The sequence below is a fragment of the Callorhinchus milii genome, unplaced genomic scaffold (assembly GCF_018977255.1).
Source record: "Callorhinchus milii isolate IMCB2004 unplaced genomic scaffold, IMCB_Cmil_1.0 Scaffold494, whole genome shotgun sequence".
Lineage (NCBI taxonomy): Eukaryota > Metazoa > Chordata > Chondrichthyes > Chimaeriformes > Callorhinchidae > Callorhinchus > Callorhinchus milii.
The window spans coordinates 20,553-46,533 of record NW_024705235.1 but is presented as its reverse complement, the minus strand read 5'-3'; the positions used below and the strand labels follow the sequence as shown (position 1 = coordinate 46,533).

Here is a 25,981-nt window from a genome sequence, read left to right as displayed (position 1 = left end):
CACTTGGCACTCTCAAGGAGGACACTTTAGAAAGTTGTAGAAATGATTTCACTGCACTCGCCTTACAGACGTTCAAGAGGGAACCGTTAATTGAAAAGCCAGATTGGCACACATCAGGTTCGCAAAGTGTTCCGGAGGCAGCGAGCCTCAGCGATGATGCCACACAGGATCAGACTATCACTTGGATCAAGGGAAACCGGCTGGGCAAGGGGGCCTTTGGAACTGTGAGCATCTCCATCCCGCTACCTTTCCCTTTATTCGATACGTAAAGCTACCCAGAAAACAAATGTCTGCCTAATAGTTGGAACGTTTTACCATGCTATAAAATGTATTATTAAAAAGTAAAACTGATTGGCAAACTAAAAAGCCAAAAGGCATGAGAAACTGTGAATTTAAACAGGTTTAAAACATGAAGGATTTACTTTTACACATTATTTGTATTCCAATGACATTAGATTTAAATTAAATAAAATTACAGTCCTGTTTTATAGGCGTTTTCATTGATCTCCAACAGGTGTTCCTCGGGCTGACAAACCAGGGCAAGCTGATTGCCGTTAAGGAGCTGGAGCTCAGAGATTCCCAAAGTGCGAACGGCAACCAAGGTGGACAAAAGCAGAGCGAGCTGCAGAAGCTGCAGGATGAGGTGGAGCTGCTCACCACCCTGCGTCACCCCAATGTGGTCGAGTACCTGGGCACGGAGATGGAGGGAAACCGCTTCAGCATTTTCATGGAGTTTGTGCCAGGCGGCACGGTGGCGGAGACGGTCCGGGGTTTGGGCCCCTCGGCGAATCCGTGTGCCGTAGCTACATCGCGCAAATGACCCGCGGGCTCGCCTACCTGCACGGCCACGGCGTGATGCACGGCGACGTCAAGGGGAGCAATGCGGTGATCACGCCCGCCGGTGTCGTGAAGCTCATCGACTTTGGCTGCGCTCAGCGGGTGGCGCTGGCACTCAGCTGCCACGAAAATGGGGGCCTGCACTCCGTGCACGGCACTGCCTATTGGATGGCTCCAGAGGTGATCAACGGCACAGGCTACGCGCGCAGGGCCGACGTCTGGAGCCTGGGCTGCACGCTGCACGAGATGGCTGTGGGTCGGCCACCCTTCGCTGACATGGCTCCCATGGCTGCTTTACTCCACATTGGCATAAGGAATGGGATTATGCCTGGTCTGCCTCAAGCTTTTTCCAAGGAGGCACAAGAATTTGTGGAGCAATGCTTCATCAGGTGAAGATGCGTGGTTCTCAGTTCCACACTCGCATTTGTGTAATGATGGTTATGAAAGTGTAGGTAACTGCAAACTCACTGGTCTAAATACTAAATCCTGAGTAACTGCTTTGTCTTCAATCAAGTATCTCAATGGAAGGAGAACCTTCTCAATTTACCTTACCATATTAAAATCCAATCTACAGTACATAAATTATGAATTCATCAGCTCGACCGAGGCTATTTTATTATTTTGAATCAAAAGTTCCATTGCGCATGCAGGAAAATGTCATGTTGAAGGACAATGTTATGTGTTCCATTTAGCGATACAATAGGCGTTAAGTGATGAGGGTAATATCTTTGGCTGTGATTTCAGGGACAAGCTGAAGAGGCCATCCTCCCAGGAGCTTTTGAGTCACCCCTTCATCTGTGAGGAGCCGTGTGCCCGGTGAAACAATGGAACGTCAATGTATCTTCGTATCGCCTGTACTCTTCACGCAGAGCATCATTGAAGACACAACAGCGTAGTCGTCGGCATAAACTCAACTGCACTGTTACTGGTAGGAACTCTCCTGGTTACACCAGCCCACAGGGGATTATTGTGTCCGTCCGTCGTGCATCAAAAATGGGAGGGGTGGGGCTGGGTGGAGAGGGGAGGGTGGGAGGGGCTGGGTGGGGAGGGTGGGGAGGGTGGGGCTGGGTGGGGAGTGGGAGGGGTGGGGCTGGGTGGGGAGGGGCTGGTCACCCCGTGGTGCCCTTATAAAACTCAACGTTTAACCTACTCACGCCGGCTTGTGCCCGCCCTGTCGGGCATATTTGCGGAATACACCACGCCAGCGTTGACCCTGGCCATTGACCGAGCAACCCAACGTTCCTACCAGCTCCCTCCACAGGAATGTGTTTAAACACAAAGCACCTGAAACATCCAAGTGTCATTACGAAGAGGACTGCTTTTGAAAAGAACAAACATTGCAATGGACAATGCAAAATTGTTTATTTTTTTGATCACGTGCAGCAAAAAAGCAGTTTTTATGCAGTTTTCAACTATACATGCCTCCGTGAATGATTAAAATGTCAAGGTTTGTTTGTGGTTGTAAAGAGTTCAGGCCATTTGAGACCTTACTTCTTAACACTTGACAAGCGATCTTACATCTAGTTTTGCAGCGGTCCGATGCACATTTTATACAGCAATTTCATCTGAATTGTCAGGAACCCAACATTAAAATGGTTCATACGCAATGCCTTCTGAGGCATCAAGCATTTCAAATTGAACATACATGTAATGTACAGCCATGTTATGCATATCATTATTTGTACTTTATTTGTTTAAGTTGGAACTAAGTAATATCTGCAAATGTATTATGATACGTGCACTGCAAGTCCTCTCAATTGAATAAAAAAGCATTTTAAAACATAGTATGTTAAGTAGTTGATTTTGAATGCCCACATTGTGTAACTATTATTATGCTTAGCCAAAGGTTTACAGTTGCCTATAAGATGACTTAATTATCATGCACAACTGACCGCCAAATCTGTCAGCCTTGCCAACTATGATTTCCACAGGACAAACCTCGTTAATTTTGTGCTGCAGGTTCTAAACTTTAGGACTTTTTGAATCGGGAAGATCCACAACTAAATAGCGTTCGTTAATTCTGCAAAATAATTCAGTGGCGGTTATGCATGCTACAAAACAAAGGCATACCTACGTTTAATACAGATTCCAAAAGGCAGCACTCTAAATTCCAAAAATGCAAGCTGAATTTGCAAACATCTTTCCTCAACAGCACAATCTGAATTGGTTTCGACTTTTATGATTGATGTGCTTACAGGGAGGAATGTGTAAATGAGCAACCCTAACCGTTTACCATCTTTTAAGTCGACCTCAGTCATGTCCAAGGGGTCACGTCCAGCAATGCACCTTAAGCTTTTGCATCATACAGTCCAGAAAATGCAAACAAACGTATGCATGTAAACGCTGACTTTGAAATTATTCTCATTACATACAACCACCCATCAATTAAATTCAAAAGTATGCTTATGCAACATTAATTAGAATATTTTAAATTATCATTTACTCCCATTTGTAGTTTTGATTATTTAAACCAGTCTAAAATCTGAAGTATTTTCAATGAGAACAAATTGTGGTGACATGTAACGTTTTATCAATTTAAAAAGTTACGTTGTGTATGCACTCATCAAGGAGAGTTTGCTCTACCAAATATGACGTCCAAGATTGATGTACACAAAAGAAATATACGACGGCTTCAAAAACCGAGAAGACGGTGGGATTTCACGACTCATTCTTGCATGTCGAAGTAGTCGATGGTAGGTTCATCTTTCGCCACTGCTGGGACATCCGACGCCGGCTTGTCAAGGCTAAGGGCACACAACCAGAGAGGGCCAGTTATGACTCGGCAGTCTAAATTACTCGGGCCGAATGCTCTACATAGCAAGCATTTGGCCACATTCAAGCAAATCAAGTATTACACCAATGCACACGCATTTTAAGTGATTATGCAATAAGGCAAAAGCCTGGACCTAGAAAGATTTTGAAGTAAATTACACGCACATACATAAACCCAGTAAGGTGTTAAGAGTTTTCTGTGTACACTCACCGATTTGCGTGGTGTGGTATCGGGGGAGGAGGCTTGGGTCCCAGCTCCCTCTCTATCAGGGCGCACAGGGGTGGGCTTGGGTTGCACGACTTCCCCCTACAAAAAAAAATAATTTCAATTGCATCAAATGTTTTAAGGGAAAAAGCGGAGGAAAAATGTGAGGAGTTGGAAGGGACTCTCAATGAGAGATGTGGCAGGTCGCCAAAGGTGGAAAGCATTTGAAATGAGCACCAACTGACAGTTATGAGGATTAACCGAGTTATGGTAAATCACAGTGATGAAGGTAAACTGATAGTTGACACAGACAGAAATTGTGTGTGCAAGCTCCATATAAATGACCAAATATTCAAAATGACCAAATAGTCCTATTTTACCCATCCTTGGGATGAGTTTTTCTCCGCATCTTATGCGGGCAATGTAAACTTAACAGAGACGCGACAAGAGATCAAAACAACTGGAAAGCGGAGGTGTGGAGAGCACAGAACATGGGGGAGCCTCGAGTGTTGTTGGCATGTGAAAAAAAGCCCAGCCATCGTACAGGGAATGAATGGTAAGAGCAAGGGCAGCAGACCTGATGGCCGTGACGACAACGTTGCGCTTGGGCTCATTGTCGTAGCTCAGACTCTCAAGCGCGTAGCTCTCGGCCAGCTCGTGAATCACGCGCCGGTGGTCACGGTTCATGGGCGGAAAGCAGTGGCTGCGACGTGCGTGTTTGCCCTGTGCACAAAAGCAACCAGAGGCACTTAAAACACCAGGGGGCCCGGCAGGTGACTGTTCGTTTCCTCCAGGGCCTCAATAACAAGGTTATTCAGGTCGCACTATAAAATATACACCCGTAAAAATCATGTTATGTGTTGACAATGATTTAACATGTGAAAGTAATTTATTGGATTCAGTTTTGTCGTTTTGAAAATGTATAATACACTAGCTTAATTTGACGAAAAGAAAGATAACAGTTATTCTTTAACGTCTGCAGTTGAAAATGAAAGCGAATGAAGCCGTTCTTCCCACCCACCTTGTTCGTGGCTTCTACCAGATTGCGTATTTCGTCTTCTACTCCGTGCACAAACTTCAAATCTTTCCTGTAACGCATAACATCGCTTTTACAGCCAATACATGAGAAGGAAATATGAGAATGTGGGTCACTGTTATCAGTCCATCGTATCTTTGGTTAAACCGTCACGTGAGTTCATTTTCTAACTGCCATTATTATTGCACTGCTGTCAGAGAAATGTTGGTTTTATCATGAAGCCGCCCCACCACTACCTACTACTTTTCCTCCCCTTCCCCAGGCCCCCATTACTACCCACTCGCGTTGCATCACTAAAATCAACTTTCTTTATCCACAGTTGCCAAGCCTCGCAGAAAAAAAGTGGCACCGTATTTAAAAACACGTCCAAAATTATTATTTCGCATGGCTGATGTAAATGCAGAGCAACAACTACAATTTAACATTCAGGTGGTTGTGCCAAACAACCGCATCAGGAGCAGCGGAGTGTATCACTGTGATGTCTTCTTCAAATTTGTGGTTCAGGCATTGCATCGTAAGATGTTGTACAGTGAGAATTGTTTTTTAACCCTTTTATCTGGCAACAAAACTGACACCTTTTTTTACAAGGAGTCATGCTTACATTGACCACAATACCTGCGGTCGGAATGCAAACAAAAAACACAACTCTGATAATGTATGCACTGTCCTTGAAATTGATTGGTCCACACCTGAGACAGCTTTTCTTAGAGCCTAGTCTCACATGGTGTGAGACTAGGCTCTAAGACACCAAAAGGCGCCTTTTGGCGTCATCTGGTCCAACACCATGTGAGACGAGGCTCTAAGAAAAGCTGTCTCAGGTGTGGACCAATCATTTTCAAGGACAGTGCAACATTATCAGAGTTGTGTTTTTTGTTTGCATTCCGACCGCAGGTATTGTGGTCAATGTAAACATGACTCCTTGTAAAAAAAGAGGTGTCAGTTTTGTTGCCAGATAAAAGGGTAAAAAAACAATTATCATATTTTGTTACTGGCAAAGGAGGTTCCAATGATGTTGTACAGTATCTTCTGGATGACCACTGTCGCACACTGAAGAGATTTTTTATTTTAGATTTGTGATCCATGGATGTGGTAGACACTGGCATGTAGGGCATCCCAAGACGCGAGTATCCTGGAGCGCCAGGACATCAAGTCCGTGTCTGGAGGAAGGGGCGGGACCTCAAAAAGAGGGGGTGGGGCCTCAAGATAGATGGACGAAGTCTCAAGAGGGAGGTAGGGAAAAATAAACCCAAATCTTCAAATAGAGAAGTGCATCAACCATGAACTTCCTTTGATTATTTAAGGAAATTAAAGCATGGAATAACATGTCTAGCAGGGAGCAAAAATGTAATGGCCGCAGATGTGGCTGTCGGCCAACTCGTTATTAAATGCTTAGTCCAAGTGTGTCAAAGTAATTTAAAACGTAAATATTTCAATGCAACCTTTCATGCTTTGTGCACTTTGTTCAGCCAGCCTTACATGATTTATAAAACGTATAGATACTTTTATACATTTCTATAAGAATATAATGAGCGATTATTACTCCTGCAGGGAAGGAAAGCACACTGGTACTATTAATAAACATAGTACCTGGCCTCTTCCTTCAAGAAGTCAGAGTATTTCATGGCAACTGCTTTGTTGAAGGGGTTGGTGGATGGATCAATGTTCAGGGCCTCTGCCAGCCGTCTGGAAAACAGAACAATGAAGAGCCATGACATATGTTCGAAAATGAACCACCAATGCACGTAACGAAACGATTACACAACTATTTTTCCATGGGTTATGTGTAGGATATAATGCGCAAATAATAATGTATTTCACCTGTTTCTCTCCAACACAGCACACTCTTCTGTACATTCCAGTCTGTCAAAAAACAAAAAAAATCACTGCAAGAAAACAAATATGTTACAAACAATGTTACGATATTTTACAACACCATACTTGTGGTAAACATTTAAAAGGAGATTTTTTTTTTCTCGAAAGCGTAACTACAACACTGTTATACACCTTGCATACCATGACATACCAGTGAATTGAATAAGATGCCTCTTGGAATTTTGCATCAAACTTCCACAAAAACTTGGCGTTGTTTTCTAGGTATGCAGTGGCATACAGCACAACTTGAAACTAACAATTATAAACCACTTGTCACTTTAAAATACATATGTAACTAAAACATGAAGAATGTGTTCATTTAATGGAAGGAATCACAATTGGGTTGTTTTTCTTTAAACGAGATACACACACGCAATGTTAACTTTGACTTATTTGACCAAGTACTGCTGGTGAGCTTTTATGAGGCCCAGTTTAGAATTAGGAAAGGAGTTGGTGGGGGTTTGCAGGGGAAGGGTAGGCAGGAAGAGGGGTAGGCAGGGGGAGGGGTAGCACTAAGTATGGGAGTCCTTCTATTTCCAGACACTTGCAATTAAATCAAGTGAGGGAGGGCCACGTGACATAATATCCTGTTGTTGATGTGCACATCTGGTAGTGAGATGAGAGTTGTAGGGATTCTACTGCGGTGCACTCTTTCTTTAAGTCTTTAAAAGTGTGATCAACAAAACGCGCGTGTGCACCTGGACTGCTGCGCCTCCTTCTCAGTCACCAATTTGGCGAGCTCCGTGCACTCTCCCATCTGCATGTCCGAGAGCTTGCTCACCAATGCTATTGTAGCAATTCTGCGAAGGTAGAAACACCCGCAACCACAAGTTGCACATCGTACCATGTCACAAAAGGTTCATCAACAGGTTTATGAAAATGAATAAAAACACCTTGAAGCATACTCCACATTCATTTGTTTAACAGTTCTTACAATCAAATCACAGAATACATGATGAGACATGTAAAATTCCAAAAATATGATCTAATAATGCTCGTTCAGATTGACTAGGGATTGTTTTTTATGAGCGTTACCGATTTGAAAGAGAAATATCAAGCCCCAGCTGGGTGGAGAGCCTCACCGCTGGTAGGAGGAGGAGGACTGTGAGCAGGGAAGCTTCTCCTTCCTGTGACTGCAGCTGCATAGCAGTGTCACCTGCAGGAAGGCAGACACGCACATCAGCTCGCTGCAGCAGCGACCTTGCACAGGCATCTTGTATGTATGTACGTATCATGTTGAATTTCTTTCGCGCCATGCGTAGCCAGCTGTGCTAATCGGTGGTGCGGGGGAAGGACAAGAAACTAAACACAAAAAGTAATTGTAAAGAAATTAGTTATCAATTTCGATTTGACAGTGCATAGCTCCAGTGGCTTCCTACTATTGGAAGAGTATTAGACGGCCGCAGAAGCGCATTTGAAAGCGTGCGATGCAGTGACCGTCTTTGTTTAATGGCTAGCCAAAAGCCGCTGCAAGGATGACCGAGTTTGCGTGATGGTTTATGCTCCTTTACGAAATCAGCAAGGTATTGTGGTACAATTTTGGCAAGCACTTTGTGTGTAATGAGTTCGACATTATAATCTATTACTTCAGCATTTGCGCCAGTAAATTCAAGTGGGCACACTGTACCTCGGCTTTGCACGAGGTCCTGGGCACGGCAGCCCAGGGTGGCATACGGAGCCACAAGGGTGGGCACAGCCTGACCGAGGGATCGTGCAGGGCTGACCGCACCCCAACACGGCAGAAGGCTCTCCATCCGGCTCTGCCAGGGCTCTGGGCACACACTCTCCACGGTGGCAGGCCTTGGCACACTTGTGTTGTCCGCACGGTAAAGTCTTCTGGCAGGGCAAGCCACATGAAATCTCCCGCAGGTAGCATGGGATATTACGACGTAGCTGCAGTGTCAAACAGGAAACAAAACAAAAAAAGCATCACTCCATTTGTTACTTGGTTGCGTAAAATACAGTGCTGCCATTAGTTTAAATTGATCATTAAAGGGAGGCTCAAGAAACATGGCAACAAACCTCATGCTTGCCAAGACACCACCTCTCGACCAGGTATGTGCACGGAGGACACTTGTCATCACTGTGGCATGTGTGGTACACTGAAAAGAAAAATAAATCACAGCTACAACGCCTTGTAGTTAAAAGACTGCCACCACCTGTAATGGGTAAATAGATTTTACTCAGAGCAAGCAGTGCCTCAGTGAGCAGAACTGTAGACTCACCTGGATGATCACAATCATGCTGGCGGAGCAAGGCTGCTTGCACTCGGTGGTTTTGTGCCGCATGACACTGGGGGGAATAACACCTCAGCTCCGCAGTAACACATCAGCTCCTCAAAGCCTGCAAAGCACAATAAGTACATATTCTGCTGAAAAAATGTTGCAATTTTCAACACATTACACTTTGTGTTTAGTTTGTTATCCTTGCCCGCAACTCTGATTCTCATGGTTGGCTACGTACGCTGCGAAATAAGTTCTACATACACACTTAATGTAGTGGAATAAAAAAGTTGTTGGCTTCACCAACTTTATATTCATAATAAAGAGCAGGAAAAAAAACTTCAAGTGACACGGGTGGTAAACCAAGCAAAACATAGGTAAGAGAAACCTGCACTGTAAATTACACACTACAACACAATAAGAATGAGGTTGACAATGATAAAGCACACAAGGACCACCAGTATTGAAGAGCATCAAGATATCTTCGTTGGTGGCCACTTTGCATTATAGTTTACATGATAAGAACACTCAGTAAAGCAGAGGAGGCAATGGAATAACATGTTACGCTATCGAGGCACTGACTTGCAACAACCAATCTGAAAACTGCTTATATGTTCACTGCTGTATGATGCATGGAGACACGCACTTGTCTGCCAGCACGACTGGCAGTCGCTGCGATGGCAGGGCTCCTCGCACTTGTGCAGCTTGCACGACAGCGTGCGACCACATATCAGAGGACACGCGTGCTCGGGATCCTGCTGGGAATGGGGGGGGGGGCAAAGGGAACAGGGGCTTGAGGGACGGACTTGCTTAAAATTACATCACTGCAGCCCCATGCCTCCATGGGTGTTCAAGTCCATAAGACTCGGCCAGGAATAAACTTCACGTTTTAGGATATGAAACAAGTGAAATTCCTGCATTGATACTTACTTGAAAGTCAATTACCAACTACAGCGACATTTGCAAAAGTGACTTGTAACTATGCTCTAAGAACTGTAGAACTTCAATTGAAATGTAAAATGGATCTTTCTTTGTATCATTTTTAACTATTACTGTTATGTTTTTCCATGCAATATTGTTTTAGTTTGAGTTTATGTACGATTGCTTAATTTATCTACCTATAAGAGTTCCTCTGTAATTTTCCGCCATTGCCGATACAACTTGGGCTGACACCTGTGATAAAGTGCTTTATAGCTCATCAGGTTCTTCAAGCTTAAATTTCTCTAATTGAAGAATAACATATTTATAACCATTTCCTGATGCAATTTATTTCATATAATTTACTTAAATGTTGAATTTCACTTGACAAATACATACACACCAACGGACCCTTTCAACAGATTTTATGCATGACAGTGATTGCACTGAGCCTCTGGTGTCACCGACGTCTGAGCTGAAGGGATTGCTTACCACGCAGCACACTTGGTTGCACTTGTGTCGGCCACACTTTCTCTTCTTGTTGCACCGCCTGTCGCAAATGAAGCTCAGCCCTTCTGCAAAACAAGTCATCAAGTCACATGCAGCTTCTTAATAAATTTTGATTTAAAGCTTTCATGACTGCAGGGATTCATATTCTTCGTTCTTTCGGTAAAGTCACGTAGAAGGTAAACAATAAAATAATAAAACATAAAAATATAAACAATAAAATTCTCACGACGTTTCGACTGCAACACAAGCAATTATCATCACCTGATGATGATTGCTTGTGCGTTCACCACAACCAACAAAACGATTGTGGAGACGTCCTTCAAGAATATGAAGATTTTACCATGAATAAGCCTAAAAGTCTTGTTTGGAAACTTGTAGAAGCAGGACCCTAAACTATACTTGTTTTTATCCAAGTTACATTTGTGAGTTGTGACGTAGAAAATTTAATGAAGAAGCTCAAGGCCAACTGGGAAGGTAGCCAAGACAATGGCGTTAAACATGTGAACCAATTGCTTGCTTTTGTAGTGCAGTGAAATAATCTGAGCCCAAATGTGAAGCACACACTCAAGGACTGAGTTGAGGCTACAAAGAACAAGCACATTTTGTAGCCGACATCAGTAAAAACCACAGCCTCTTTGTCCGAATGTGCTTGTTCTTTGTAGCCTCAACTCGGTCCTTGAGTGTGTGGTTCACATTCGGGCTCAGATTATTTCACTGCTACACAGCTCGTTAAAAATGCGCTACAAAAACAGCAATTGGTTCACATGTTTAACGCCATTGTCTTGGCTACCTTCCCAGTTGGCCTTGAGCTTCTTCATTCCATTTTCTACGTCACAACTCACAAATGTAACTTTGGATAAAAACAAGTCTAGTTTAGGGTCCTGCTTCTACAAGTTTCCAAACAAGACTTTTAGGCTTGTTCATGGTAAAATCTTCATATTCTTGAAGGATGTCTTCACAATCGTTTCATGGTTGTGGTGAATGCAGCGATCCTGCGCATATTATGCAGGCACAGGCAGCAGGTGAGAGAGGACTGTCTCATCTGATTAAACCCATCACAAATGAGGTACATTCTGCTAGAGTTATCATCACACTCGTCATCCTGTATGTCGTCTTCTTGAGATTAGATATCACCATCTCCGTGGATATTGCCTACCCATTTCTGGGACATTCAATAAAAGCTACAATGCCACTCAAGAATGTGGTGGCTGCCCTCTATGCAGCAGTCTGTCCCATATGTGCTTGTGGCAGGAAACCAGAGTTGAAGGCATGCGTTCAGACAATGAACATTGCCAAAGAATATTATTACAGCAAGCAATGTTTTTGGTTACTCATCAAAGTGTATACACTATTTCCTTCAAAGTGTAAGTTTACATTGTGCTTCATCTCCATTAACAGATGTCACTGTCCATATATGACTCCTTCTGCTCTGTGATACATATTATGTCTTTTTGGTGAATGATAACTGATAATTAATTAAATTATCATTGGTTTAAAATTACTCGTTAGGTCTTTCGGTTTAAATTTCATATTAACATTAATAATAATCAATAATAATTAACCTATAAATTTTGACTTAAAACTTTCGTGACTGCAGGAATTCATATCCTTTGGTTCCTTTGGTAAAGTCACGTAGAAAAAAAAAATAAAGTGACTACAAATAATAAAAAACAAAAACCACTGATGTAGACTGTAGCCTGGTTATTGACCTGAGTGAGCGTACTGGCAGTCTATAACGTAGACTTATTATTGGTTCTTTCAGTAATAAAAATAAAATCAAACCACGACGTTTCGATCGCAACACCAGCGGTCATCATCAGGAAAAGGGGGTTAGCCTCTAAAGGCAAACTGTTTATAAAGTGTGTCAGCAGCATGGGCGGGGCAGCTAATGTTAATGTAGGAGAGGACAAGCAACTACACTAATCAAAGGGCCGCCAGACAATCATTGCACCTCGCTCCACACACCCACACTGCTGACGGTGGAGGTTGACAAGAAAAGACAAATCAAGTCATGACCCAAAGTGGTTGAGACATCTTTCCAATGATTGCCGAGTTTATAACCATCCTCTCGGTTTAAATTGTGTCTCTGTCTCTATATATGGATGGCTTCATGAACAATCTTTGTTGATAGCCATTAGGCTTGCAAAGTACCATCGTCTTAGAGAAATAATTTCGTGTGAGCCAGCTGCATTAAAATAATGATCAGCCACGGCAGAAGTATTGGTCCTACCATATTTCAAATCTATCTTATGCTCACGAACACGGTCCGAGACATGTCGCTTAGTTTCCCCAATGTAACTGCTGCCGCAGATACAGCTTAGTTTGTAGACGCGGGATATTGCATGTCAGGAATCTTGTCCTTCACAGATGGGATCAGATCACAATTTTATGTACTGTGTTAAATCGGACCTGGATCTTGTGTTTGTTCATGATTTTGGAAATATTTTTGGTTACCCCTGCTATGTATGGCAAGGTGATGGTTTTGATTGGATCCTCAGATGGCTCCTTCCTCACGGTTGGGGTGATGGCTTTGCGGATTGTGTAGTCAGAATATCCATTCGCCTTGAGAGCTTGGTGTACGTGTTTGAGTTCACTGGTTAGGTGTTCATGGTCGGAGATACATTGAGCTCTATGGTGTAGCGTTTTGATGAGGGAATTCTTCTGGGATGGATGGTGGTGGGAATCAGGTTTTAGGTAGGCGTCAGTATGGGTTACTTTCCTGTAGACAGAATGGCTCATTGAGCCATCTGGTCTCTTTTTGATTAGGACATCCAAGAAAGGTAGCATGCCATCCTTTTCTACCTCCATGGTGAATTTGATGGATGGGTGTATGGAATTGATGTGTTGAGGAATTGGTTCAGAGCTGGTCGGCCATGTGGCCAGATGACAAACGTGTCATCCACGTACCTCTTCCACAAGGACGGGCATAGAGTGGATGCCTGGATGGCATCCGTCTCAAATTTTTCCATGAAAATATTGGCTACAACCGAGATAAGGGAGAACCCATTGGGGTGCCTTCAGTTTGTTTGTAGAATGTTCCATTCCAGGTGAATGTATTGGTGAGGCAGTGTCTCACCAGGGCTGGTACATCAGCATTCAGTCCTTGTTGGACCAAATCTTCAATTATTGCAATGGTATCGGCACAGGAACTTTGGTGAACAAAGAAACTACATGAAACTAACGAGCAAATCACCTGGGGACAGTGAGATGTCTTTAATTGATGATACCAGGTGAGCTGAGTTAAGTACAGAAGAGGTGGTCTTACCAGTGAATGGCTGCAAGGTCTCAGACAGATATCGGGCCAGTTTGTAGGTGGGTGAGCCAATGGTGGAGACGATGGGACGAAGGGGTGTACCTTCTTTATGGATTTTTGGTAAGCCATATCATCTGGGTGGTCTAGCAGCAGAAGGTTTTAAGGAAAACCGTTTGGTCTGTTCAATTAATGAAGCTGAATCAGTGATGATACTCTTCGTTTTTGTAACGAGGCTGTTGATGGGATCTCTTTTAATTGTTATATAACTACCATCATTAAGTAGGTCCTGAATTTTGTTATTGTACACGGTTTTGTCCCTGATGACCGTGGCATTGCCCTCGATGATTAATACATGCACAGTAATTTAAGCAACCAGCTCAACTGTGAAGGCAATTAAATTGGAAAAGGGGATTTATGCTTATGTTTAAAAACTTACAAGAACTTATACATTTTAAAATGTGCAATGTGTTTACATTAGTATCCTTTGCATATTTATTTGACACCATGATACAAGTGTGTTTGTATTTTAAGCTTAATGAGCAAACATTTTCATTTACAAACATCAGCACACCCACAGTAAAGCAAATTATAGAAGGCCGTCTTGTATTAAGAGAACAAATATTACCCATTGTCCTTTGTATGAAGTCTTTGATCCATATTAAAAGCCCATCTAAAACTTACATTAAAATATTTTAACTCAAAGCCCAAAGCGATGCTCTGAGTATAATAATTTTAAAAGGTAAATGTAATATTAATGAACAGTAGTTTAATGCGCAAGACATCATGCGTAATTTAAATGTGTAATAAATTACATCATGCAAAAAAATATTTTAGGACTGTTTAGACCATCAATCAAATATGTATACGCCTGCCATGCAATTTTTACTTTTGCATTGTATAAAACTTATCTTATTAATTTAGCCACCAGGCAGGAGGAAAATTAACAAAATATACTCTTGGGTTGATACAACAACCTCGATTGCATAGCATGCCAGAAGTAAAATAATACATTATATCACCATTCGCAATTGCATTTAACATGGAAAAAGAGTGACCTGGACTTGATGTAGACCTTTGTAGTCTTATGTAAAGTAATTGAAAATAAGCATACAATATTATCAAGTTAGAAATAATGCAAAGTTTTTTTCGTATTTAAATATCAAATGTTAATTTTGCAATAAGATTATCAAATGAGCTTTCACTTACCACTTTCTTGAACCTCCACACAGGGTACCTCCTACAAGTAAAAATAGTTTAACCTCGCGTAGACAACAATTTGCCTTCTATTTATGCAAATAGAACACAATATTTTAGTGAATTTGTTGCTTTTCCTGTAAAAAACTAGACATTTTAAATGATCACATATAACTGGAAATATAACTGTAAAAATAATGTGTTGAGTTTAATCTAGCACAACAACGACATATACGGTGCAAAGCTGGCAAAACTACAAGAAACAAGTCACCATACAGCAGAGTTGCCTCCCTGCTTTCGGTTATATGCAACACATTACAATCATTCTCATGAACTCAACGTAATAACGGCAGCATGAAATGCATTTTCAAGCGAATGAAAAAAATGAAAACAATCTTGCAGCCCTAAATGTAACTTTAAAATAAAAGTTAGTTTGAACCGGGCTAATGTTGTGAACTTGCATTTGTGGAAACTGATTAAACCTTTTTGTTAGAACAAAATGACAACTCATCACCACATGTTGGAGCATGTGGACCGTGAACAAGATTCTTATAATTTCCTATGAACAATAAAAAAGGTATGGCCTCATAAAAGAGGTGTAAACAAATGTTTTGACAAACAGCAGGTGCCCACCTTAGTTTTGCATCCACATCGACAAACAATGGTCGACACACCTGTGCATGGTGCACAGGGCCCTTCGTGGCATATAGCCGGGCAGGTATGAACCAGATCTGTGAACAACAGCAAACATCAACCACATATGAAAGGTTACTACAATTCCATACACAAAGAATGACAACAAAGTGCCAGGTGGATTGTATGTAAACAAGCAGAGGCGTCACGAAATGAGGGTTCCTCGGGAGTATATCTCCTTAATACACCAACAGGTGTGCATTTTTAGAAAATCATGCAATTTACTCAGTTTTGTATTTGATAAAGTACATGAGTGACTCAAATGGGCACTCATCCTGTTAAACAGTTTGCCCTTATGTTAAAGTGGCAGGGCAAAGTGACCGGGCATTCAACCGTTGTGAACAAAACACTCCACGGGCACAAGCACACGCGCAAAGTTAGTCCTTCTCACCATCTGAGCCACACGGCAGGGGCTTCCCGCACACATTGGTGCAAGTGGGCAGGGGGTCTGTGCAGCTCTTGCGCTCTGGGCTGCCCAGTTCGAGAAGCTTCTCCAATGATGTCTGTCCACAGGGACAGCTCCCGGCCTCCCCAGGCAGCAGGGGCAGAGCCGGCAAACGCCTGGGTGGCACAACTCCTGGCAGCAATGGTTTCCGCAAGCCAGAGATCTGTTCAGTGGAAAAGTGGAGAAAAGAGAGTAAAGTTTTGTATTCGCGAATGAGTTATAAAAAAGTAGAAAAAAGAGAGATGTCAATGCCAATATTAAACAAACGGTTGTATCTGTATTTGACTTCGATGATGCATATTAACACTGCTCTAAAATCCTTTCATTGATGTGAAAATAACAATCGACATTTGTATACGCTTTTTCCAAGAGTGTAGGACTCTGCTTGGGTTCGTCGTTTTGTTGAGCATATTGTACCGGAAGTATGTTTGGCTGACGCCGTGCGTATCGTGATTGTTGCATCAGAAGCTCTCTGCGGCGGGCTCCTACCTTATCTACTGAGCTATAGACTGACATCGACCCATCAGCGGGGTAGGACGCGTAATACTTGTCATGGTCCGGTAAGTTGAATAGGACGTTGCCCTGTGGTATTGTACATGAGCCATGGCCCCTATAATCGCACGCCACCGGTATACGTGTCCATCTTAGAGGATCTAACTCCGTGGTGAGACGACACTATCCGCAGGCCGCTTATGTCACTTGCAACCGCGCACGGTTTTTAGCTGAGGCATTTCGGGACAGTATTAGGCCCGAGGGGACTATCTTCACAGAAGCCCCGTACGTGTGCCACAACAACACGAGTCACTCTTCCTGCAGCCGTAGTTATCGCACTTGGCTCGCGAGGATTCCCCTTATTTACGGCTCCGATAGCTTTGGCGCATTCTGGGGTGTTACCACTGGCTAAAATGTAGGGACTTCAATAATCATCCTCGGCGCAAGTAAAGCTAAGGAAGGCGTGTCTGTATTCTGCTGCGTCTTTCTCTTTTAATCGCCAAACCCTAAAGGCCCGCCTCAACTCCGTACGATGGCCCGTGGTAATTCTACTAGGGTATACCGACAGCCAGTCCTAAATTGCTGCCGTTGCTAGAAGTAATTACCAGCCGACCTCATCCGCACCATGCCTCATTGAATGCAGGCCGTATACTTGACCGAACCAATGAATGGCAGACGCGTCCTGAAGTCTTTGGGGAGCACGCTCGAGTGCTAGTGTGTTGAGGAAGGGGCCTAGGGTCTGTCAGACGCACAGATTACAACTATCTCTCTCATTTGCCACTGGGAGTCGAAATCATCAGACTCCTTGGAACACCCGCCGCCTTGGCCTCGATAAACTGGTCTCCCTACTATGTCTATACCCGGTAATATTCGGTAATGCCTCTTTTTAGAGCTTAGTATCAGTATGGTCTCCCTTATGGAAATCTTTCCCTTTAAGGTCAATCTGATACCAGCTTCCCTCGCCCTACAGCGTCTCTCAAAGTACTGACGATGATTATCCCTCCGCCATTGTCCTCGTTTAACATCACGGAATTAGTACATCATCGGTCGGAGATCTATAAGCGTAAGAAAATTATTTGCGTACTGTCCAAATAATGCAGAATAAATGTGCGGAGATATCAAAGTGCCCAAAGAAAAATTTAACCGGTACGAGTAGTGCGGACTATCTGTAAAATGTGCGCGCAATCTACGTCCATAACACTAGTGTGAGGGTAATTAGATTAGGGCAATTAAACGCACTTGGTGTTTACGATAACCGACATATGGTTCATACAACGCACGTAGTTAGGCTTACGAACCATCCCCTCTTCTGTCGCAAGGCCGGCACGCTAATCGTCACTGTCCCTCGATATATTTCTTTCTACCCTTTCGGGCGTCGAACACTCCTGTTGGCCCTTACGGGCTAACTTTGGCCACAAGCAGCATGCATGTATCGCGGAGTTTGCTCCAGGAGTCTGCCACTCATGTCGAGCATTACAGTGAAGTGTAGGCTAATTAAAGAAGCCAGTGCGCCGTCCGGTATTGTAGACCATCAGTGAGTTTTTCCGAGCACAGCAAACTCCCAGCGTATTCGGACAACGGTACGGCATCTGAATGTAATATTATTTCCAACCTATCCTGTACACCTCCGGGTGTGAGTGCTTGTTCGCCTCCTGTTACGCGTGCTGTTGGACGGGTCACTATACTTAGAGGCGGTTGCTGAGGTAGCGAATAGACCCTGACGGTTGCGCTCTGAGGCAGGTGCCCCCTGAGTTTGTCACAAAAATCCGGCGTACGGCAGCCAAGAAACCACCTTTGGTCCGGCGTTCACGTCTACTGAAGCACTCGCCTGGCCCGTGGCACATGCGTACTACCTTTAGTGGCGATCGTTTGTGGACTTCACTGTCGCTAGCCCGTGTAGCTGTAAGGCCTACCTAGGCTAGGTACCCCCCTGAACTGATTACGTACAGCAAATTAAAACATCGGCCGTAGGCCAGGATCCCTAAAAGGCCTGACTGTTTAGGAAAGCTATAGGCACGTGTTTAACGCCCTTACAGACGGTCTCGTCTGGATTGTACTCCAAGGCAATCGTGGTATGCTGCTACACGTATGGGGCCATTGAAAAGAACCGAGCCTCTTAATCGGGTTAACTGTGACCCCCTAAATGCGATACAAACGGGGAGGGCCGACCGGGGGAGCTACTGGACTTGCGATCTAATTAGTCCCAAGCATGGTTGCACCCACGCTTTCTGCTGCTTGTGCTAAAGCGGTCCTACTACGGAAGAAAAGCATAAGACGGGGCGGTGTTAGCCCTGTGGGGGTCAATTCGCAAGACGGCAAAAATCAACGCAGCGTGCATACACATCCTTGTTTTCACTGTGCAGCTGTGTAATTCCCCACTTTCGCCGTCCACGTTGCTGTTGGAACGTATTATTTGCTCCCTCCCCCTCCGGTGTCTAATCGATTCCCGACGATCTTTTCGGGACCTTCGCAAAGGTCGGGACACTATGTAAGTCCGTTGAGGGAGGCCCTATTTCAATGGTCGTGCGTCGGGAAAGTATGGAACCTTTTTCGTGGATGTTGCTTCTTAGCATGAGCGAGACCCCTACCTTGAAGATCAAAAACCTACTTCGGAGGCCAGTTGTAGTGACTGGACCACCCACCGGGGGACGTGCAGATTAATGCATGACTCGATAGCAGGTTTTCAATAATAGATCTCGGTACAACTCTAGGCCTAACCGGATCTTTACCCATGTTGGCCCATTCGCAGGCAGTGCCTACCTGGCTGTTCCCATGTTTGCACACGTGCCAGTAAGATACGGCTTTGACAGGTGGCTCGTTGTGCAACATCCCTAAACGGCATGCACGCAATTCGATAAATTTAAGAATTATATCGATTGTGACCTGGAAGGAAGCGGAGGACTTCAGATTATTTCATTGAAGAGGTCACTGGAAAACGAATCTAACTTACGAGAAGGCAACATTTTAAGGGGGAATGGCCCCATAAGAAAGCATCGTGTAGCGAGACTCGGTTAACCACTCTGCTCAAGAGTACGTCTTTCACCGAATTCCGTCAGAGTACACGAGTTGTCTTATTGGGATTTCCAGTTTCGCACTAGGGTTACTATGAAAAGTACTGGTGTTTGTGTATTCATAACTTACATGATTCTCGAGCGCCGGTTTTTAAATCTCGGGCGCTCCTCTGTTGCCACTTTCACTCCTCACTAAGAATCTCGGCTTGCCGAAGACCAGAGACGCCGGACGACAGACCAGCAGGAATTTCCAGGGTTGGTGGAGGAGGCTTCGTGTGACCACGCCATGTTTATAAAGTTTTGTGGAAACGACTGCTTATCAGGTGCTCAGCACGGATTGTGAAGTCAAATTACTTAATCCCTATCCCATTGAGAGCTCGCAGGTGTGTAAGATGAATTCTAACTTCATCGCGCATTAGAAACCTGTAGACTTTTAATACGACTCAGCACCTATACTGATTAGGAGTTAAACGTACGTTTAGATGGCATGGCCGACGACTCCCTTGGAAATCATAGCGCTTGCCGGCCTCGATATTGAGCGAGCATCACCTGCGGCACGAGTCTAGGAGACGCCCATCACAAGATGTCGACTCAGGTAATTTGCCCGGCCTATGTGGCCCTCGGTTTCTTTTCCGGACTTGCGGGAGGGATCAACTTCCTTAGCGTAATGATTATCGTAGATGCATTACTACTCGCGCCTAAACCGAATGTTCCGTAGGATTATTAAAATTCCCCTGAAAGGAGCAATATTGTGGTTATGAACCGTATAACCAACTTCGCTGATGCTGATAAGAATGGATCGTCACGACGATAAGGTTCTGCTGTCGTCAGCAAGGCGGTCTATATACACCTTAACCCAATAAGGCAGGACTGTTCCCGCTGTAAACATCGTGCTACGTGGAATCACGGCGAAAATAGTAGGCGCCGTACGATAGGTATCTTAGAACCACGAGTAACAGTTTTGGTTGTGCTTTGTTCGGACACAATCACCTTTTAATGGTGTTACCTCCGTGGTGTTCAATAATACCTCTTCGGACATAGTGGCCCATTAGTTCTTTGCTAGTACCGAGCGTACTATCATCATTTATAGTAACGCGTTCCCTGTGCTAGGCTTGCCGTACGTCTACACAGCTTAAACGATGGCTCTTTATGCGGCCATGGTGGAAGCCTACGCGATGTACGTTGGATGAAAAGATAGTCATGTTCCACTCTATCTCGCTCATTAGCCCCCTGGAGACTTATCGTCTAAGTCGTTAGCCCCTCCCGTTCATTAACAACTACATCCATCGAGTCTAACCTCCCATAGAACGCCAAACATACTAGTTTTAATCGAAGTCTCGATCGGTACAACTCGCTGGTCGCTGGTTGCACATAACTATGTGAGATGCATCACAAGGCATGGTTCCGCCCGTGCTATTCCAGTGGACCTGGCTTAACGAGGATAGGATAGGTGATGTCACACGTGCGCCTCCTCCGAGCCATGGGGTCCTCAACAATCGAATTTGCATTTAACTTGCGGTATTCACGCATGCTCCGTGGGCACCCAGTACCTACTTTAACTCCATCTTGAGGGCTATACAAGGAACGTCTCTGTAACCAAACTCTCGGTAGCGTCTCACGACAAAACAACCAACGGTGGTACGACCTCTAGCATTTTCGAATATCGAGATGACCATCCCTTGGTCTTCCAAGAGTCTCTCGCCCAATCAGACGTGACAAGGGGCTACCACATCTTAAAATATGCTTATAGGACGGACGGTTAATATACCTGCCTCTATACATGTACAAGAGTCTCTGGGTGCAAAGACTCGCCCAGCCCGTTGGGCGGGTTATCCGGATGCAGCACCAAAGACACTTTTCAAGCAGTAGCGTAGATTGCCCTCTCATCGACACCACATAAAACCTGAAACGGGCCAATTACGACGAATCAACTTAATCAAATAGTCTGCGATGGGCACAATTACTTTATTGATTGCTAAGTGGTGTTCGAGATGGTTATACTGCATCATCTGCTCGACAATACCCCGTGTCAGCCACTCCGGATGCCTCGAAGCTACGTTAGATAGAGGCTTTCTAAGATGTCAGATGGTAACCCCTTGCTTCACTGATTACACCAATGAGGATATTTCGCTGGCAGTCTAGATGGAGCACTGCCCTAGTGAGGCAGACCCACATCGCCCCAGCATATTAGGAGAAACACCTGGTTGATATTTGCTGGGAAGCATTGCCCTTTTCTATTACCGAGCAAGTAACGGGTGACGACTATGAATTAGCCAGCTCACAAAAACTTTTTACCAGGGACATAACGCCAACTTCTAAGAATCCAGAAAAGGTCCGCGGTCCTTACCACCATTCGGGGTGCCCCCGATCCTAAGTAACTATTGCTCCGACTGTCGGTAGAAGCCGCTTGGGATCTCCCTCACCGTTCGCAAGCATAATAAAACGTGCAGTCTGAGCTTTAGTATTGCGACCTATGCTAGCTCACTTCGCAGCAGGGTGAATGGGAAGCAGGAATAACCGCAAATTTACCGTACGGAGTGTTTTGCGGATTATTCTGACCGTCAGTCACTCTGGCCACAGAGGACCCAAGGTCGCGCCTAGTCTTAATAAGGGACGGCTCACTTGGTTCGTCCGAAACGTCCTACTGCACCCACGCTTTCACGATAGAATTGCCGTCAGTCCAATCCCCAATACGCGCGTTTTCTAAGGCCGAGGCTCGTTTCTAGACATCGGCAAGAAACGAAGGGGTGAAAAGTTTAGGCCACGGGTCAACTATCCCCGTATATCCGCGTGGTAATGCCTTATATCATTATTTCTCCTGTATAAATGCGTAGTTTTTGAGTGTCAAAGTTTTTCGCTGGGGGGGACATTACTCCGGACCCTTTCCACGGTTGTTCGGGGAGTTTAGCTTGTCTACTTACTGACTCAGACAGAACCCAGGGCTTAGGACACGTTAATTACTCTTGCTCGAACGCGTTACTGGGGTAAGGCGCCACCGGACCTACTTGATGATCTAACCCTGCATGACTTAGTCAACGGCTTATTGATCAGGCCCGGTAAGGGCTGGGTTTTCCAAAACGCCGGCTGGTAGCCTGGTGCATACTTGTGATGGAGACGTTACGCCGATCGGTTTCAAGCCTACAAGTATAAGTGGCACATATACAAGAATAATGGGCATTACACCGGCTGCCTTCCCCTTCCCAGGGATGCAAGATATGATTCGGCTGACGCCTTCTAACTTCTGGTTCATAGGTAGAGGATGGATCTGACTTCAGGGAAGGGTGATAGCCCTTGTGTTCATACTAGACACTTGTCCGTCGAAAGACCTCAGTTACTCGGGCGTATCAGAATGGCTTTTTAACGCGTAGAGCATTTTCCTTGCTATACAGATGAGCCTCTCCGTCCTATTGCACGTAGACGTATAGAAAACCGAGATCAGAACTATATTCGGATGCGCCATTGCGAACCAGAATATCTTCGGGTCCGCAAAGCAGCGAGTAGTAAGTCGTTCAGGTGCGCATAATAGTCCTAACCCTTCTTGCTGCGCCTTCCTTGCCAAGCCTATCCCCTATCCGACCGTTCCCGCGTAACTACAAGGGGCAAAGATGTGGATGAGAGCCGATAAGCCGTTACCGAAGTTTGGCTTTAAAGCATGGCACCTCTAACAAACAAACCTTGGTGACTACGTCTAAGATGAAACGTGCCCCGGGATCATTTTTCCAATCGATTCTAGTCATCGTTTCATGATAAGGATTTGTGTGGTGCGTTGAGGCTAGGGCGGCCCAGGGAAGAATTAATAACTATTCCGAATGTTTCAAGGCCTCGGTATAGTTATTTAAGATCGCGGCAAATATTAAGAGTGGGCAATAAATCGGCTGCCCCAGCCGCAACTGGACACAATTCTACTCCCTACTTCGAGTACTCCGCGAGGAAACCACTCCCCGTCATGCTCTCTTGGCCCTCAGCCGTTAATATTGAAGATGCTCTAAAGGTTGAGTCCTCCTCCCCTATGAATGTCCTTAGATTCACGAAATGAAATCACTATCATGGATCGGTTTAAAGGCTTTCAAGTGCCTCCGACTTAGGTTAAAGCCAACTATAGAAGTCCTACTGACGTCGCAAGTTGACGCAATCGAAAAGATGCATCCTTGAGCCTAGCATAGTGGGAGTAGACAGTGTTCTTCTTTTCGTTCTTTGGGGGCACCGTCATCCTATCGAAACTCCGGTGGGTTGTTCTGTCCGTCGACCACGTTCGCACAGAGCCAGCGACAGATACACCTCGTTACCAACAAGGTGCGTAGCGCGGTCAACACGAACAGATCCTAAATAGGAAACTGCGGTGACAATAGTAACACGATCCCTGCGACTTTTCCACGTGCCACGACTTATCGCCTACGAGCAGTCGCCTTTGATTATCCGGTTATCTCACGAGCTTAAAGTCCGAAAGATTTCCGTTCTAGCAGCAGATCACGTCTCCCTCCAGACCATCTAAACCCTCACCGCTGATTCCCCTTACATTGAATAATACAATGATTAATGACATGGAGTTTCGTACTGCGTCTTAGTTGCCGGCGGGCCATCAGCAAGCCGCGGGTCAGTGGGGCATTTCCGGCGTAGGATGTATGTCCGGCCCGAGTGTAGTAAGAGCCGAGCTACAAGTCGGCTAAAAATAAATACCACACATACGGTTATAAAACGGCTTCCTAATGGTCTTTGTGCAGCCGCGTAGCTCAGAACCTCGGGGGTTATCGTCTATGACCAAAGGAAACTTGTTACAGCTCACGAGACGTTGCCAAACTGGAAGGAAGGCATATGAACCCATGAATCACAGTACGTCAAGTCTCTGAGGGCGTCTCTCACGAGGGCGGGACCGGAGTTTAGTCTCACTAAACCACCCAAATCACTAAGCAATGGAGCCCGATATTTTTAGCGCGACCAACTACTCATCCCTGAATTAGAGTATTTTGTTACGCAGCCGACGACACATTATTAAGTTGAAGTAGACATAGGTCGCCCGAATCGCGTAAACACTGCACATGCAACCTAGGTAATCTTGACCTCCCGCGCCTGTTACTATCACACGTAAGACCCTGTAACCACTGGACACTTGAACGGTAGTTTGATTACATCCCAGAATAATTAACTCCCCGAGCTCAGAAACGCCTCTTTGTCCTTCAGTCTAGGAGGTTACACATAGGCCTTGCTTCGCCGTTAACATCCTGGAGGTCCACTCGGATGCAGCAAAGAGCCTCCGAATGCTCGCTTATCTAAATGTTGGCTCCTAGATCCTCCCAAGGATAATCACCAACAACACTGCTTTCACTAGGCACATGTCGTCAATTCTAACGTATGTTGGCACGCGATACAGCTATTGGCATCGGAGTGTTGTAGTCGGATGTGGTCTACCCCCGTGCAATCGTATGTAGGGTAATCTCGGCGACACTGCCGTACGCACTAGTCCCGGTCACATGGCTCCATGGATCCTCGACAAAGTTTATTAAAATTTGGCTACCATGAATGAGTATAACAAGTTATTGGCCCCTAAACCCATTAAGTGCTACATTCACCCCACCATCATGCCATAATAGACCTCCGATATGAACCATCCCGTGATGGAAGAGGATTGGCGGAACTGCAAGAATTCCGAAAGGTAACATTTTAACCTATTTGGGTGCCCATATTAATTAGCCGTCAGAAGACGGCAGGTGAGAGGAAGGTGTTGCACCTATTGCAAGACAAGCCTACAATCTGTCCACGTTGTGAGCGGAGGCGGTCGATAGTACCCTTGCAGGAGTTCAATCCTGAGCTGCCGAACTACCCAAGGAGTCAGTGGGCGTGTGTCGGATCAAACGGGTCACGATTCACTCTCAAATCCTCTCAGACATACGAGAACGGCCCAGTGGCATTGAATTGACATGCGACATCGTCCTCTGTCTTCGCTTACGTGCGGTTTGGAGTCCCCACTGCTGATTTGGGAGCTCATGACCTAGTGGCGACGCAGGGACAGTGCTTTATTCTCGGCATGAGAGAGTCCGAACACAGCCCACAAGCCTCGGTCCTTAAACTTATTTGCCCTTGGAGTACGGTAACTCATCGCGCATTCGTAGGTTACTCGGGTCATCAGAACTGTTGTACCCAGCTAACTGAGAACAGCAACTCCCTCTGATAACCCCAAGTAGCTGGCTTGGGTATGGCGCAATATCCCTTTAAGGGGGAGCATCTCGAGCCCATGCGGTCGTGTCACCCTCACCTACCGCCCCTTTCACTTTACTCACTCCGTCACCTCCGACCCGACATCTGCTAAAGAGATCATCTTGGATACCGGGTGTATATGTCCGCTCGCTATGGATCTCGATCAAAAACGTGCCGGCTGGTCACGAGTATACCGTGTATCAAGTTGCTTTCACATACGGCCCAAGGTTCAACATAGTGAGAGAGTGGGACGAGGGGTGAAACAGGTATTCGATAAAATTATATATACGACCCGGATGAGGGAGTCAGCGCCTCATATGTGTTTGCTA

The 25,981-nt window shown here is 45.0% G+C and overlaps 1 protein-coding gene across 1 annotated transcript; it reads right to left on the bottom strand.

Annotated features, from left to right (window-relative positions):
- Positions 1-3,502: 3,502 nt before the first annotated feature.
- On the bottom strand, positions 3,503-19,278 carry LOC121852157 (transcriptional repressor NF-X1-like). Its single transcript, XM_042346255.1, is given in 22 exon segments — positions 3,503-3,581; positions 3,821-3,916; positions 4,392-4,537; positions 4,836-4,902; positions 6,438-6,533; positions 6,669-6,710; positions 7,421-7,522; positions 7,805-7,878; positions 8,350-8,369; positions 8,372-8,615; positions 8,745-8,824; positions 8,948-8,973; positions 8,975-9,065; positions 9,591-9,699; positions 10,355-10,437; positions 14,835-14,862; positions 15,453-15,550; positions 15,904-16,053; positions 16,056-16,120; positions 16,472-16,567; positions 17,055-17,188; positions 19,210-19,278. Coding segments are annotated over 22 exon segments (1,995 nt in total).
- Positions 19,279-25,981: the final 6,703 nt, after the last annotated feature.